The sequence below is a fragment of the Charadrius vociferus genome, unplaced genomic scaffold (assembly GCF_000708025.1).
Source record: "Charadrius vociferus isolate BGI_N301 unplaced genomic scaffold, ASM70802v2 scaffold549, whole genome shotgun sequence".
Lineage (NCBI taxonomy): Eukaryota > Metazoa > Chordata > Aves > Charadriiformes > Charadriidae > Charadrius > Charadrius vociferus.
Window position 1 is genome coordinate 3817201 of NW_009650103.1, and position 17085 is coordinate 3834285.

Genomic DNA, 17085 nt, shown 5'->3' on the forward strand with positions numbered 1-17085 from the left:
ATTAGAGGCAATGAACTACATCCCCTCAGTTCGTGATTAAAGCCTGATATGTTTAAAAGCTTTACTGCTCAGGCAGCTGTCATTCAGAGACTGAACGATGCAAAATGAGGCCACAAAGACTGGATTGCCTTGGATTTTCCAGAACAACTACAGAGAAGTTTGAAGAAGTGTTTCTTTTTTCGGTTTGGGTTTTTTCCATTTTTTTTGGTTGGAGTTTTTTCTTAGGTTTGTTTGGTTTGGTTTGGGGGATTTTTTGGGGGGGTGTCTTTGGGTTTTTTGGTTTTGTTTGTTTGTTTCAAACAGCAGAAACAAAAAGGCAAAGCCTTTGCAGCTTGGAGCCTTGTCTTTCCAAGTAGTTGGTTGTGATCTCACCTACACCTGTGTGAGCTGAAAGTTGCTGTCAAATGGCCACCGCCAAAAGGAGCTGTTGGTCTTCAAGTCTCACTTGGCAGATGTTCTTACCACATACATATTTAGTGATTAGTATTAATTGGCTGTGTTGTGTTATCAGCGAGGTGACCAAAGTTTGCATGGGAACTCTGTTCTTTTCTTCAGAGATGATCTCTGCTACAGGACTGTGTCACAGGGGCTGCAGATGCTTGCCCCTCTCCTGCCACTGCAGCAGCTGTTTTATGGGGCTGAGACTTCATAATATAGAGATTTGTTTAATTTAAACAAAAATATATAAACTTACCTTGTTTCCAGGAGTCCATGGGTAAAAGTTCTGATGGGAAATCATATGTGATCACTGGGAGCTGGAATCAAAAATCTCCACACTTCCAATTTGTAAATGAAGAAACACCAAAAGGTAGGAAGGTTTTGCCAGATGTTATCCCTAGCCAGGGCAAATTGCTTACATAGGGGGCATTGGATCAATTGTCTTTTTGTTAAGATGAATCCTGTAAAAAGACTTTCTTCATAGTAGGGGATATATTGTCGGAAAGTGGGATGCCAGATGTAACACAAAAATCTAAACAAAATAGAAGGCTAGAAAAAACCCCAGTAATAATACCTTGGAAGAACAAGTCTATCCCAGTATGAGGCTGTATAGGTGTGGGGACAGGATGCAGATGCTTTGCGCACCGTTAGAGCTTCTTGAGAATCCCATTGAGAATTGCACTAAATGACTATTGCAGATTTCTTCTTTGGTTAGTTTATGTGGTCAGTTCAGATTTTTCTGAGTCCAAGTTTTTAATTAAAAAAGAAGGATTCCTGTACCTATGAAAATGAAAGTAAAACACTTCCAGCTGTAATCTGAAAATAGCTGATGCTGCATTGCTCTCTTGAGTACTGTAACAGAGCTGTCATTACTTCTTTTAAGATGTCAGCTGAATTACCATCTTTTCAATCTATTGTCACAGTTGCATGCCAAAGGTTGGGGAAGTTAATGGGAATTGATGGGGCAAAGTCATAAAAGTCAGCTGCTGGGTACAGCTGGGTACAATCTGCCGTGAGATTGAATGCCATCCTACCTAAAGGACACAATTTGTCATTTAGTACCAGAAGAGATCTCATAGGTCACTGACTCCAGTTCCCTCCTTTTGGAGCATCATACTGTATAGTCAATTTTCTGAATCTCACAGCTGAGATGGTCTTAAATGCTACCTTTAATATGGTGGGACATAAGTGTTCTCTAAGTAACTTTAAAAACAAAAAACCCCACTAAAATGTAGTTAGGCTAGGTGGCAAGAGATCTGCACTGTGGAGTTAAGTATATAGTTCCCTTATAATGTTTAATTAAGATTTTTGATACTTTTCAGTGGGATTTGAAAAAGCAAAGTTTTTATTCTCTTTAACAAGATAATTTTCTTGGCTTAAGTTTCCATACTCTCTAGTGGATAGTGGATAGTGGATAGTCACCTCAAATTCCTGTTTGCAAAATTCTAGGGTCTTGAGATGTTAAATTAGGGGAAAAATTGAATTCTGCAAAAAAAGTTTCTTTTGTTGTTTCATGTTACTAGGAAAGAGGTTATAGAATATTTTGTTCAAAATATTTCTTTTAATACTATCGTCTCTTTTTTCTTTTCTAGATAAAGTATTGTTCATGACTACCGCTGTGGATTTGGTGATAACTGAGGTTCAGGAACCTGTTCGATTCATTCTGGAGACTAAAGTCAGAGTTTGTTCACCTAATGAGAGATTGTTCTGGCCCTTCAGCAAACGTAGCTCTACTGAAAATTTTTTCCTAAAATTGAAACAGGTAACACTTTTAAAAAAAAAAACAAAAACAAATAAATAAAATCTACAGTTAATTTGGGATTTGGCAGGGTTGTTTTTCAAATGTAACTGTAGTACAGTCAATTATATTGTTTTGAGACTTGAGAAGTAGGTTTATGGTGTGATGCTGAATAAATACAAATGCATTGGAGGTAAAGGTGAATTGTAGTTATTAGTGCCTGTTGGCAGATCAGGATTTCACTATGTTTTTTCCTCCCTAGTATTGGTAAAACCTTTACTAATAAAATGTTCATATTACAACATTTTGCTCCTGATTCAAAGGGGTACAGTGAACATTCTTCAATTTTAGAAAAGCTGTCCTGTTGCAGATGAAAATATTTGACACGGTTATGATTTAGCAACAATTTAAGATTTATTAACGGTTGGAGGTAGATCAAAAGGTTGAATTTTAGCAGCACTTAATCATTAACCAATTTAAGGATTAAGAAGGTGATTCGGTAGAATAATTAAACAGCAACTTAATTACAAATTCGAGAATGACAAGATTCACACTAACTTACTACAGGGCATCCTAAATCAAAATACATGTACGTACATATGAGTAAACACAAGACATACAAACACACCCCATTCAAGGAGACGCACACCCACCACCCGAGTCTTGAACTGCTCGGACCAGGGTCCCTTCGCGGTGGGTGGCCCCAGTGAGCTGTCGGGTGCCCTTCCGACTCCTCACACACGCACAGACAAACAGAAGTATTTGGATCCGCTAAAATATAAAAATCCCGCACTCATGAAGGTTAATGTGTATATTCAAACAGGTAGAGAGGTGGATGAGAGAGGCTATAGCCTATAGTTAAAATTTCCTTCTTCTGGAGTTTTGTGTGAATACTGACAGTGCATCGGCCTGTCCCAGGAGATCGTTGAGCCCCGAGAAGGTTGACTTCGCCCTGGTTGTGCCCGAGCGGCATCCCACCACAGAGGATGTGCTGGTCACAGCCCACTGCGATCCAAGAGAGCTTGAAGGGTCTCACTAGAGTCGCTATTTATAGGGTACAAGATAATTGACTTTCATCAGGGACTTTTCCGTTTCGGCTCAGGTTGGTGCTTTCCACCAGTTGCGCAAGCCCAAAACTTGCCTAGACTTTGAAGTTCTGGTATCCCCCCCACTTTGGGCCACGACCCAAGTCCAGGTGTACCAGGCTGTCAGGGGGTGATGGATGGCCGCTGCCGTTCCCCATCTGCGCCTGACTGATCCCAGCGTGGTCTCTGGCCCAGGAGGGGGAATCGCGCCAAGCACCCAGTGGCCCGGCAGGTTGGGGGGGGTTGCACCACCACACCTTCGTTATGGTAATTGTTGCTGGCTGTCTAAAGTTCCCATAAAAAGCTGGATGTCCTCATTTCGAACCGAATTTTGACAGCTTTGATGAGGCTGTGCAGTTACGTAGAGGCCTATGGATTTTCCAGCCAAAGCACAGAAACAAAAGGAGCAGAGGATTTATCTGCAAACCGGGGCTATAATGAGAGTTTGTTGCATACGGGTATAGCAGGCTAAGTATGTAAAACTAAGAGTTAAGATTAAAAAAGTCTTTAATATAATCCTGGTGACATGGTATCTATATGTCACTAGATTGATTTTATCATACAAATTTCACTTTTCTTTTTTTTTAGATGAGCAAACATCTACATGAAATTAGAAGAAAAAAAAAATTTTTGTGAAAGTCTGTTTTCCCCCTTGTGCGTGGTTGGAAGCAGTGATTTCACACGTACCCCAAGTTTTCCCTGGGGGAAAAAAATCCAGCAACCACAAAAAAATCCCTAGAACTTGTTAAAAACTTTTACTGTTTTTTCCAACTTATTTTTTACGCTATCTACTAAAAAGGAAAGGATTATTTCTGTCCAGGATATTCATAATAACAGTACAAGGCAATAACTTGGTCTCAAAACATTGCAGGTCCGAGTCACTAAAGAGATGATGTACTTGAAGTAGCTGCCATTCTCCTGCTTTAGAAATTGTTCTGAAGTGAAAGTCCTGTTCAAAGAAATGGAAATATATAGAAGGAAATAACAATGTGGATTTATGTGCTCTCTCAAGGTTTAATAATTTAATAATTTTGGGCACAGCCCCAAAAAGCAGGGTTGGAGTCCTGATTTCTTGATAAGTGTTCTTTTTTGAAGAGGTTTTGAATGAAATAAGAGGCCTTTCTTAGTTCTTTTTGCACTTGTCTTGAAGTGCTGGCAGATAATGGCATCATGGTGGTAACAAAGATGAGGTTCATGACGGATTCTTTTTTTGTGTATGTCCTATTTTTTTATATAAAATATGAATAAACGTTTTGGAAACTTTCCTTCAAAATTTCCTTCAGAATTTAAGTTGGAAAAATTCTTCATGGATGAGATCAGTCTTTTTTATTTAGGATATTTTTGAGCGTGGAGATGTTGAACAATTAAAGCTGTGGGGCTATAAATATTCTACAACCTCCAAAAGGTGCCTTTTCTGTTTGGCAGTTTAAAGGAAGCTTATCTTACTAAGCTAATTCTGTATCTTTTGTCTTACCAAATTCACAGGCATTGTGACTTATCTTAACTAATTCTTCTTTTTCCACAGGCACTGTCAGGTTATCCAACTTCCAGTGTTTACTAATGGAAGATTATCAAAATTCATAGTGGAAGCAACAAATATAGAATGTGCTGCCTGATAAGCCTGGAAGGGAAACCTGTTTCTATGGAGTCATGATTAGCCTATTAAAAATACAGCTGTGTAGAATTGGCTTATCTTACTTTGGCAGTGCTTCTTTATTCGGAAATGGTGAAAGCAGAGGGATTTTATTTGCTCAGATTACATTTAGTGATTTAGTCATTTTTAGTTTTGATGCTTTTCTCTTCACTTTTTATAGTCCAAAGGATAAAATTGAGCACTGGGAGCTTAGTGTAGAGTATAATTATCAGTCTTATTTCCATCTTTTCTTCACCTTTCCTTTTCTACTCTCTATTAATTTATGAAAAAAAAAAAACAACGTTCCAAATCCTTAAACTGTATTAAAATTCTAGAACCACTTCACAAAGTAAAATCTTCCTTTAGAGGAGAAGAAGGTATCAAAGCATTGGAAATTAAGGAGGAAACAGAGCCACGCAATAGACTTTGGGACTTAACAATTTGTGTTCCTGCAGCAATGTATACACAGATACATGACTTGGAGGCATCACTAAAGACAATTCCCACAATGGGAAAATAAATACTGATCAGTTTTTGTTAAAGCAATCCTTTTGCCACCATCAGTAACCCCAGAAAGTTAAAGAGAGAAATTAGACATAATTTTAAAGGTTTTGCTTGTAATTTTCCGCTAATCTTTAAATAAAGGCAGAGTTGCTTCGTATTAAGGAACCTTGTTCTCTCTGACCATTTGTTGGACCGATGCTTTTACAGGTTTAAAAATCTATGCATTTGTGTCCAGTCTGTTTATGGTTGAAAAGATGAGCTGCCTGTGGATGGCAGACGCAAAGGACACTGCCGCTTGGTCTGTAGCAGATACTCATGCCCTCTGGGTGCGGCGTGCTTGCGGCTTGCCCCAGGGCGTTAGGGACAGCCGCGCTTGCAGGCCTGCCTGATGCGTGAGTGTGCTGCAAGGGCTGAGCGTTCCTCACTGTAGAACGTGATGAAAATTGTTTCTCGGCTCTCCCGTTCCAGAAAGGGAAGGTAGAGCCTGACAAAGTAATGCGGGTATTCGTATAGCTTTTCTCAGGAAAATGAAACTTCTTGTTTTCTAGATAAAGCAAAAGGACAGAAAGAATAACTCGGACACGTTATATGAAGTTGTGTGCCTAGAAAGTGAATCGGAAAGGGAGAGAAGAAAAACTACAGCAAGCCCTTCTCTTCGCCTGCCCCAGTCTGGGTCGCAGGGCTCGATGATTCCTTCTCCTCCAGAGGATGATGAAGAAGAAGGTAAGTGGATTGTATGCTTTGAAAGAAAGGGCAGTGGGTAAATGAGAGAGTTATGAACTATGTCACATCATTTCCAGTCAGAATCTGGCCTCCTGATGGCGTTTTTTTCTTGCTTTAATGCTGCGAGTGTTCGATAACCCATACCCTCACGTTCCTGGATCAGCCTCTCCCCGTCTGACACTTCTGTGTGCTTTTCTCAGCCCAGGCCTCCCGAAGCCTCCAGTATGATATATTTGGAACAATGTGAAAAGAGGCTGTTAAAAATTTGGGATTATCATGTAGCTTCTGCCCCTCCCCGAGCAGCTGTGAACAGACTTGAGAGTAAAAATGAGAAGCTGATATTATTTGGAAATATAGGCAAGCAGCATGTTTCAGTGAAGAGGAGAGTACAGACATCTGCAATACATAAAACTCTACCGGGACCTGCCCAGCTTGAAACTTAACGCATTTGCAGGATCTTTTTTCTGCTTTTTAAAAATTCTCTTAAACCAAAATATGGACTAGTTCTGAGTATATAAACATCTGGCCTTACAGCTCTGAGCTGAAGTGTAGATGACTTGAGTTTCTGCTTTTTCACTGTTTCTGCTGGCCGCCTGCACGGCCTTGGGTGAATATTTTCACTTCTGTGCTTTAATTTCCCTTTTGGGGGGGAGGGGAAGAAGGGGAAGGTTGCTTTGAAGTTTCACTCCTTTGCAAAGTGCTGTTCATTAGCAGTCTCTAACCATTATGCTAAACCACAGTGGTATTGTTTTCTAGACCAGGAACATACATGTATTTTGTTTACAGCTGATAGGACTTGCAGCATTGCAAGAGTTTGCTGTCAAGTTCACGTGTCAGTTGAGAAGGCATAGATTTAATGAAAAAGAGTGTATTTCCCCAATAATGCAAACCCAGTGTTGGCTACTGTATCAATGAAATGTAGTTTTTGTATATGATACTTGCTGTGAGTGTTTAAAAATATCTGGGAGTACATCAGTTAGTATTGGTTTCAAAAAGTGTTACTGTGATTATGCTCATCCTCCCCCTCCACCGCATTCTTGAATGCGTTTCATTCAAAAAGCTGTTTAATTTAGCCAAGGAAGTTATCAAAAAGTACTAGCTTTCAAAGTAGAAGTAAAAAACAGTTAAATATCTCATGGTCTTTCATGGATCTGCAACAATATAGCAAGTCTGCAGCTGCTCGGTGAACCCATGTTGATTTTATTGTCTTTTTAGGTTTTCCAGTATTGTAGCTTTTCACATGTGGAAAGTTGCGGTATTTGAGAATTCTTTTAGTCTTCCAAAAGTTTGGGGTAGAATAATAGAATTACTTACGTGAGAAGGGACCTCTGGAGGTCTCTAATGGTGCCTCCCACGCAGTGTGAATCCAGCCAGATAGATTGTTCAAGGTCTTGTCCTGTTTGACCATCTCCAATGATGAAGTTTCCACAACCTCTCTGGGCCCTTGGATCAGTTTGGACACTCTGGTGGTAAATTTTTTTCCTGATTTTTTTTTTTTTTTTAAACCAGATCTTCACGGGTTGCTGCTTGCCTTCTGTCTCTTGTCACATCACTGCGTGCCTCTGAGAAGAGCCTACTTCTGCCTTCTCTGTGAGCGCACAAGCACTGCACCCACAAATGAGGAGTTCTTGCTGCACACTAACGCAGTTAGGAGAGCAACATTTAAATCTGTAAAGGTAGAGTGATGGCTGTTGATCTCAAAGCATCTCTTCTGTTCTGTTGGCAGACAACGATGAACCACTCTTAAGTGGTTCTGGAGATGTTTCCAAAGAGTGCGCAGAAAAAATTCTTGAGACGTGGGGAGAGCTGCTGTCCAAATGGTAAGTGGCAAAATCACATTCTGAATTTTGCAATTCTGAATATTCTCAGTCTGTTTGCTCCTTCTGCTCAGAGTCTTTGTTATTTCCAGAAGCCAGCTGAGATGAGATTAGTATGGATATAGTCCTCTTTCATCCCCACAACACCGCTTATTCTCTGGCTTCATGTTTTCTCATTTCTTCAGAGGGTGTTTTAAGTATTTTCATTTTTGAGTGCATGCTTAAATACTGAAATTAACTTACGCTGTATCTTTAGGTGGTTCTCTCTTAAAATGAGTATTTTACTTACCTGTGAGTTTCACTGGGAATTTGTTAAAAAACCCTCTAAACTAAGTAGTATAAAGAAAATGCAGCTCTTCCTTTATCTCTCTATTGCATAGATCACTTCCATTCCTCTTTGTAATTCTGATGTAGTTCGCAGCCAATTTTTTGTGCAGCTGTCATGTTAGTAACTGTAGCTTAAGAATATGGGAGATTTGTACTTGGATAGCGAAGATGCTTTTCCTCCCTCATCTAAGGGAAGATGGCTCCAGAGCCTGCCAAGAAGGAAGTACACGAGCTCTTCTGGCTTTTTTTTTCCTAGAAAATGCCAATTTACAAGAAGAGTGTTTCTTGACAGTCAAGTTGCTAATGCAACACCTGTCCTCCTTTCGTGAAGGATCTTTTATTCATCTTGAAGTAGCCTGAGCAGTTCTAAGAAAGTGATGCTGATTATTGCAAAATCCAGTATGTTTTTTCACAAAGGGGGGTGACAGGCACAACATCAGATTGAGCTCAAATATGCCACATTTTGACTCTGGCTTTAGTTGCTGCCTTCTGCTTCCTAGAGTTACTGAGCAGCAGGGTAAGGGGGTGTACAGCAAATCAAAGATCTGAACAGACTACTAAATCTAAGGAGCAGCACAGCAGAGATTGGAGTAAGTCATCACTTTACATGATGTGTGACCTCTTAGCCAGGATTCTCTTTAAATTAAGGTTATAACAATTTAGCAATATTTTTTATCTTACTGCTAAGTAATTGCAGAATTTGAATAAGTACTTTTACTTCCAGTTTGGTTTTGCACTAATATATTGCGCTAATTTGGTAGGAAAGTGGGCATCAGAAATGGACACATTGGTAAGAAGGGGAAGGCTGTGGTAAAAGAATCTGTGATCCCTTTTCCCTCCCTCTCCTGGAGTTGTAGAAACATCTTTAACAGCTGAGCTCTACGCATCTGCTGCTGTGAGAAAGTTTCTTCCAACTTGAATTTTTTTTGTAATTCTTCCAAGGGCTCAAGGATAATTAAGCCACCTGACTCCCATTGAAAATGTTTTGGCAGCTCTAAGAGGATATGAAGTGCTTCTGTGCTAATGCTGGCAACAACTTTAATATGTGTTAAAGGGCTTTCCTTCTTAACTAAAAACGAGTATTTGGAAGTAACGATCCTTGAGCTTTTAATGTAAGAGGATTGAAAATCATAAAACTCAAGGTTCAGGTAGTTTCATGCTAGTTTTTTAGAATCCCATAATTAGATTTGTATAGCAATTAAATATGCAATGGTATTTTGTGATTTCTAAATAATATTTGGCTCAGATTTCATAACTGCTGAGTCACACAGTTTTCTCATTTCCAAATAGTTTGGAAGAATCTAGTAGCGTGTGGCTTTTGGTCTACAGCCTTACAGTTCATGGCTGTATTTGTTGGAATTACTGTTGTACTTACTCTGATCCGATACTAAGGCAAAGCAGTTTTATAGGCCTTTACAAAGACTTTAAATATTGTGTATGTAACAAGTATTTTTGTAGAAATATTTTAATGTGTTTATATTATATCAAGGTATAATAAATGCTTTGTGAATATATGATATGTAAGTCTATAGATATGAATGTCATTATTATGTAAGTTTTATTTTTATTATCGTTGATGTTCTTTAGAGAAAGCAAAGTGAAGGAGGACATCGTGGTACCGGGTTCTGTGCAATATAGACTGAGTTAAATGTCCACATTGCTAGTCTCCGGGTTACTGTGGTGGAACACTGCACACTGGAGGAAGGGAACAAAGAGTCCCAATCTGTGTAAAATTACCATCCACCTATCTGTTAGACTGTTAACAAACATGATTAAATACCAATTTATTGTTAAGAAGATAATGCGATCGATATGACAAGTCCATTTTTTGCCTGGCTTTGTCTATGGGTCCTCTTAATCATTTTACCAAGAAGTTTGTTTTTTAGTAACTGCAGAAAAATTGTAGTTTCTTTGATTTAAGGCCTCTGTCTTTTGAGGATTTTATGTAAAAGCCACGAATGGACTGTTCAGCTTAACTTTCTGTAACTGCATAAATTATGTGTAGGTTTAGTTTTTACAACTTACAGTGCTGTAATTTATGAGCTGTCACCAGTCTCACTTGAAAAAACTGTTTAGATGGGACTAGCTTGTACAGTGGAAGCTGCTTAAATGCATGGGTGTAGTTAGATAACCATGGGAGATCTTTTTATAGCTCTATTTGCCTGTCTTCTCTCTCTCCCTCCCTCGCCTGAAAGGTTACCTGCCTGCTCGGGCGTCGAAAGTCTACAGAGCAGTATGAGCTTCTGCAAACTAATTCTCAGTGTGGTGTAGTTTGAGCTTGGAATTTTACACAGCGTGGTGTCTGTCCTCCAGTTCTAGTTTTTGCTGGAGTGTTTTGATTTGTTGAGTTTTTATAACATATGTTTATATTATATTTAAATTTAATGGGAATCAAGGAAATAGTTTGGAAAGTGCTTCTCCAAATCTGTTGTGATTTATTTTTTTTTTATATAACTTGAATTTCACTTACTCTGGCAACATATGGACTGTCTTGAAATTCTTGTCATTTGACGTGTGTGATGTTACACATGAGTTGTTGCTCCTGTACTCATTTATTTGTACTTGGATAATAGTAACAATGCCTTCACCTACACCCAGGCACCTCAATTTGAGCGTCAGGCCGAAGACATTGTCAGCGTTGGTGAGAAGCGGTGTCCCTGAGGCCCTAAGAGGAGAAGTGTGGCAGTTGCTGGCAGGGTGTCATAATAACGATCACCTGGTGGAGAAGTACCGAATTCTCATCACAAAGGTAGAATGCTTTTTTCATATTCCCCTCCCGCCCCCTCCCCCAGCCCCCTGTATTTTAATGAATGAAATACAGAGACTCCCGAGTGGGTACCCTCTTGCTTAAAGGTTCATGAGTGTATCTGAGTATAGCGTATCAACTAGTGAGTGTAATTCAATCTTCTCTGCAACAAAAAAACTAACATGCAGTGTCATTTGTGGCATTATTCCTGCTTAGAGTGCTTTCTTTTTAATAGTCCCACTTCTGTTTCGCTCAGATGAGTTCTGAGTTAGTTTGTCAAAAATTAGTATTCTATTAATTGCTTTCATAATTGACAGAGAGTCAGGGAGCTCATTTCCGTTGCTTGTTTGGATTTTCTGAATGAAAGCTGAATTTTGCTGTATTGTCTTAACATTTATGCTAGTTGAAATTGCAGTCTTTTTTTGATAGAAAAAACATTGCTGTGGACATTTTGCACTAGACAGCAGTTTAACTTCTCATCTTGAATGCTGACCTCAGTAACATAGGAAAAGAAAGTAAGAGTCATATGTACAAACATCATTCAGTGTTTCTCAAAGTTCTAGAGTAACAGATGGGTCACAAAATGGAATGTCTCTTTCTTAATCAGAAAACCCACGTGTTAATTTGCATTTGACCATTATCTGTATAGATATGTTGTTTTACTGCTTTCATCAAACGTGCAAGTCTAGAAGGACTATATTAGAAATTATTAATGATGCAACTTTCGTACAAATATAACAAATTAATTATTCACCAGTTAAAAAGGCAAAACAACTGAATCAGCTTTTGAATAGCGATGTTCTGATGGCCCAGATTCGCAAGGAGCAATTAAAGACCTTATTCTGAGGGCAAGCGGGCTTCTGAAATTAAACTCGGCCTTTGCTGGAATCATGCAGGAAGGATTCTACGTGATTTGAATGAATCATGTTAGATTAGCTAAAAATGTTCTGCCATAAATACTTTCACACACTTATTGAATATAGAAGAAACTTGATCTGAATTCCTTAATATCGGTACATGCATTGTAGAGCTGTAAGTTGGATTTTATGGTGAATAAATCTTACAAATAATGTGGAGGTTGAGTGCTCTGGCAAGGAGTATATCACAGTTACTCCTGTTGTGTTATTTTAATTGCCTAGTGAGTAGTTGACAGCCTCACTTGTTTCTCTGTTTCAGTGTTTTAGTGTCAGAATGGAAAAGACGATCTCTTTGTGGCACAGTTGGTGACATGTACTGCTACTGTCTTTGTGAGCTAGAAAGGAATAGTGTAACATTTCATTTTAAAATCTGAGAAACCTTTCCACGCATTTACATTTGGCAGAGACAAAGGAAGTAACCTGGGTCTAATGTGTTGGAAGCATCTCTGGAGTCCAAGCAAAAGGAGAGTAGGGCTGAGCCAGCGCTGTGTTCTGCAGCAAAAGGACTGGCTAGACCTGCAGTGGTCTTTCAGCGTAGAAACTAATGAAAGAATTAAACAATGAAAGAAAATGAGCACTGAACAACCGTTTTCAGGCTCTGCTGTAGTTGTATGAGATCAGTAGTATACTACCAGCATGCCATAATAACCAACTAAAGCAAATGAAAATATTTGCTTTAGTTGTATACAGTATATGCTGACAGTGTAGTAATGCTGGATTGCACTTTTGCTTTCATTTTTTATTTTCCTGCCTTTCATAGATTATTTGATAATTTTGGAGTTCTAATGTGACTAATTCTTACTGCTCTGAAAATAGCAGCTTAGTTACAGTCAACGTGCAGCAATGCACAGGAGTGAACGTGTCTGGGGGGAAAAAAGAATTGTTAATTATGTGAAGGCAAGGGTCCCTTATAATATATTGCTTTACAGTCCTCGTAAAGCTTTGCCGTGTTCTGCATGTCACTAATACAAATTCGTCTCTGGCAAGCATGCCATTATTTGCATTACCGTGCGTTGAAAATGGTTTATCTGAGAATAACTGCTGCGGCGTAGTGCAGAAGCACAAGGAGTTGATGTAAAACCTTTGCTCTTCAGTGCAAGTAGGAGATGCAGTAAGCCTGTTTGAGTACTCCTAATCCAGTGCCCCTTCTCTCTTAATGTTGACCTCTATTCCTGTAGCTGCGTTTGATTTCTGACAGGCTTTTCATGACCCCATGCGGCAGCACAGTCCCAAATTAATAAGGATCTGTGTTGACAGCTGCTTCAAAAGCTTCTGGCCTCTTTCAGGGATTTTTTTCTTTTCCCCCTTGTGCGCAGGGCGTTGGATGCAGGCGCCCTGGTATTTCTTCTGGTGTTTGCTTTCTGTGCTGTTCTGGTCCCTGGTGCTCGGTGAATCTGTGGGTTTTGCTTTCTTTTGCAAATTAACGGCTGCAAGGATAGTTTCTTATTTACTGTTGATGTGTGGCTACTTGAATGATTGAAAAGGAAATGTCTTCTGCTGTGTCCTACCCCGGAAGGCTGTGTCGTGGTCTCTGCTTGGATCTGTTGTGCATTAAAAATGGTATTGAAACCGTATCTCAAGGTGCACACGTTGCATTCTAGGCATCATAACAGTATTTATTAATTATTTGCTCCTTATTTCTTTGCTAAACGTTAGCTGAGGTTTTGTACTCTGTGCTGTTGTTATTGCGGTAGTGTCAAAGTTTCACCATTGTGGTGCTTCCACAAATTACTTTTGAGAATTTGCACACCATCTGCGTGCAATAATAAAGCTTTTAGCAACTCCAGATTGTCGTGCTCCTGGTGGGGAGTGTGGATGAAAGCCAGCCCAATGAATTAAGGTCATGTCCCTACTGGGGACAGAAAGCAAACTCTAGGTAAAACGATCTAGACAATCCCTTTGAGAGGCATCTGTTCCTGGTAGGACTTTGGCAATCATGGCTACGGCTGTTAATCTTCAGGCTTCCAGCCACAGGAAGGTAGGAGGAGAGACATGGGGACTCGCTCCAGGCGTTAGTGGACACCTGCAGGAAAAATGCTTCCTTTTTCTAACAGTCATAGGTGGATGGAAAGTATTGTTGGGTAGAAAACTTGTAAAGCGAGCCACACGAGTTTAAAAAAAAAAAATCACAATACAAAGCAAAATAGACAATTGCCACTTCTCAGACATGGTTTTTAAAAAGGATTAATACAACTACTGAATCTCTCAGATCAGTGGCAATCTCTCAGTGGAGAAGTACTTCATAATACCAAAATTTTAAGAACCTGACACTTAAAATATTGAGGAGAAAATAAAAGCTTTTGCATATAGGTCTGTGTCAGAGGAAATAACATTGAAAGGAAAAAACCATGAACTGTTGTATCAGATAAATGCACTATATTAAGAAAATTACGACGTGAGAGGGACATCTTGTGGCACAAAAAAAAAAAAAAAAAAAATTAAAAGTCCAGTGGCAGGAGGAGTATCCTGGGATGTTGCCCCGGGGTCACCATTTCTGGTAGAAATCGTAGGCCTGGTAAGAGATTAATTTGTTCCAGTTTTTCTTATAGCAGGACTCTTGCTACCCACTTTCTTATCTTCCCACTTTTTGTCTCCATGAGCAGAGAATTACATTACACAGAAGTTCTACCAAATATACTCCTCGGTAGTGGTGCAAATGATGCTAGTTTTTCATGAACAAATACATTAAAATGTCACTGCCATTATTTGACGGAATGCATTGCTTCGTCAGTGGGATAAAATGTAACAGTAGCGTAGCTGTGGGTGGCTAACATTTATTTTCCACTTGTATCGCAATCAAATTTCCACACGCTCGTAAAAATTAAGAGGAATACATTTAATTTTCAGGAATAAAAGAGGCCACAATTGTGTATGATCAACTGAAATCAAACCTAACACACATCTGTGAATCACGGTGTAAGAAGTATGACGTAGTCTTGCTGTCACTGTGCCTGAACCTCTGGATCCTTTGTTTGATTGGTTTTGATCACGTGGTGATAAAGGTTTAATTATCTCTTACAAGCAGTAGTTTTCCCAAGAGTTCTCGTTGTAACTTTGAATGATTTCTTGAATACCTTTTAGTAGTCTTAGATGAGGTCGTAGTGTGTGTAGAGCGGGAGAAGTCTCTACAACACAGAAGCATTTTCAGTCTCTCGGAGACCTCAGCCGTACGTTTCCGTGTCTTGTAGAGTGGTTCTTCTCAGCGGACTGGTTGTGCACTTGCCCACAGTGCCGGGGTAACGGGTAGGTGGATCTCCAGCCCAGTTAGCTGCTGGTTGCCATTTACACCCTTTGTTGACCACTTTGGTCCGGCTTCTGGGGCAGGGGTGCTTGAGAGGATGGACTTGAGGTGGTGCTGGTTTGGGCATGGGTGTGTTACGCAGGCAGGAGTAAGTTGGCACAAACTTCGAACAGAGCTATTCCTCTCAGCTTTGGAGAAACAATAGAATGTCAGTTAAAGGAAAGAACAGCTCGCGCTCTCCTGCAGGAGTACCTGTCAGCTGGATAGGAGCTAAGAGTCTACTTGCAATAAAAATCTAAACGCTGAAGAGTTTTTGATGGTGCGTCTTTTGTTTTGAAATTTCAGCAACCAGATGTTGTTTTGGTCAGTCTCACAATTTCCAGTACTACCTTGTTTTTATATATCTGAGAGATATTTAAAGTTCAATGTATGTTCTTTTCTAAGGATGTTTATAATGTGTCTATTCATGCCTAAGGATCCAGAAATACTATTTGAATCAATTGGTATGTAAATCATTCTCTGCTTTGGAAAGACAGGAGATCATTTCTGCGGCAGTAATTCAATCATAGCTTGTTTTTTGTATAACTACAATACCCTTGCCTAAATTTAATTCAAAGTTTATGTTTCCTAGCTACAGTTCTTCAATTGCCACGAGTAGAAACACCATAAATTATAATAAAAATGAAGGACAATAGTAAAGGGATCTTTTGGGGAGTAAAGATAGGGCGGAAAAAACAAGTTTTTGTTTTCAGGCTTTTGCACAAGACTAACTAAAAATCTGCCAAGTCATGCTGTTGTCCAGCATAGATTTTTGACCAATACGAGCGTTAGCGTAAAATGGTTTTTCTTCTACTTCCAGGTCAGCTAAAATCCCCAGCACTGCAGCGTGATTGCTGTGAGATCTGTCCCTTTGGCTGCAGTTCATTTTCCATTAGGTATCCTGCAGAATAACAAACATTTAGCTCAGGTTAACCAAAACCTTGGGCTTGTTGGTTTCGGTTGAATTCAGTGTGTGGGCCTGTGCCCCTAAGGATGCCAGTTGCACACCTCCTTGTTTGACAAAAGGACTTGAATTGTTGAAGAGCCTCTCTCCCGTCTCGTACTGGTTTGATCAGTTCAAAGACCAATTCCCGTAGCGCTGGGCCTGTCCTGAGTCGTGGCAGTGCTGCAGTGTGGTATCCGCATCGGAGAATGAGCTTCCACATACCATGGGAATGTGTTTTCCAGTATGTCAAGTGAGTAAAACGCTCTTGACAGACAACAAGATACGAGTATCCGGTGATGACATCTTCGCCTTGTATGCATTGAAGAGGTTTTTCTGGTTAAATATGCGTGATGGTATTCGCTTATGGTGTGAATACAAGTGCAAGTGCTGTGTTGTGAATCTCTTGTGTGTTTGCTCTCTGGAACGTCATTGGGTTTTCTCCGTTTGTCTAGTTTGGTGTAGGTTTTCTGGGGGACTGTCAGGGATAGCGACGCCTTTGGGTTTTGTGTGCAGGAGGTGCTCACCGACCTGGGACAACACCTGCATCGCTGGTGGGACACGGTTCTCGGCTTTGCCCTTGGTTTCAAGTGTCTCCTAAGCAACCCAAACTACACCTAGGAAAGACACGTTCGTGCCAGCGTAAGCGTTTACCCAAAAGGGCTTGGATGGAAAAGCCTTAAATTCCGACTAAACGTTTGAATGCACCTCCTCGCTTGGCCGGCTGCCATGTGCGGTGGGGAGAGGAGGAGCAGGGGTGTGCGGCGGGTGTCCGTCCGTCGGTGGCGGGAGCAGGCCGTGGGTGCGTGTCGGTCCGCAGGACGGGGCTGTGCGGCGCGGGTGGGACGCGCCACTTTCCCCCGCGGGCTGCGGGGTCGCGCCGGGTGAGGCACCTACCGCCATCGGCCGCTCGGGGCATCGGCTTTCGGGGGGG

General features: G+C 40.3%; 1 protein-coding gene across 1 annotated transcript in view; it reads left to right on the plus strand.

Annotated features, from left to right (window-relative positions):
* Nucleotides 1-17085, plus strand: part of RABGAP1 (RAB GTPase activating protein 1) — a 67596-nt gene that overhangs the window by 13130 nt on the left and 37381 nt on the right. Inside the window, exons 8-12 of the mRNA XM_009892276.1 lie at nucleotides 706-808; nucleotides 2031-2200; nucleotides 5947-6121; nucleotides 7848-7941; nucleotides 10864-11014. Of these exons, the coding sequence (XP_009890578.1) occupies nucleotides 706-808; nucleotides 2031-2200; nucleotides 5947-6121; nucleotides 7848-7941; nucleotides 10864-11014 (693 nt within the window). The remainder of the gene's footprint in view (nucleotides 1-705; nucleotides 809-2030; nucleotides 2201-5946; nucleotides 6122-7847; nucleotides 7942-10863; nucleotides 11015-17085) is intronic.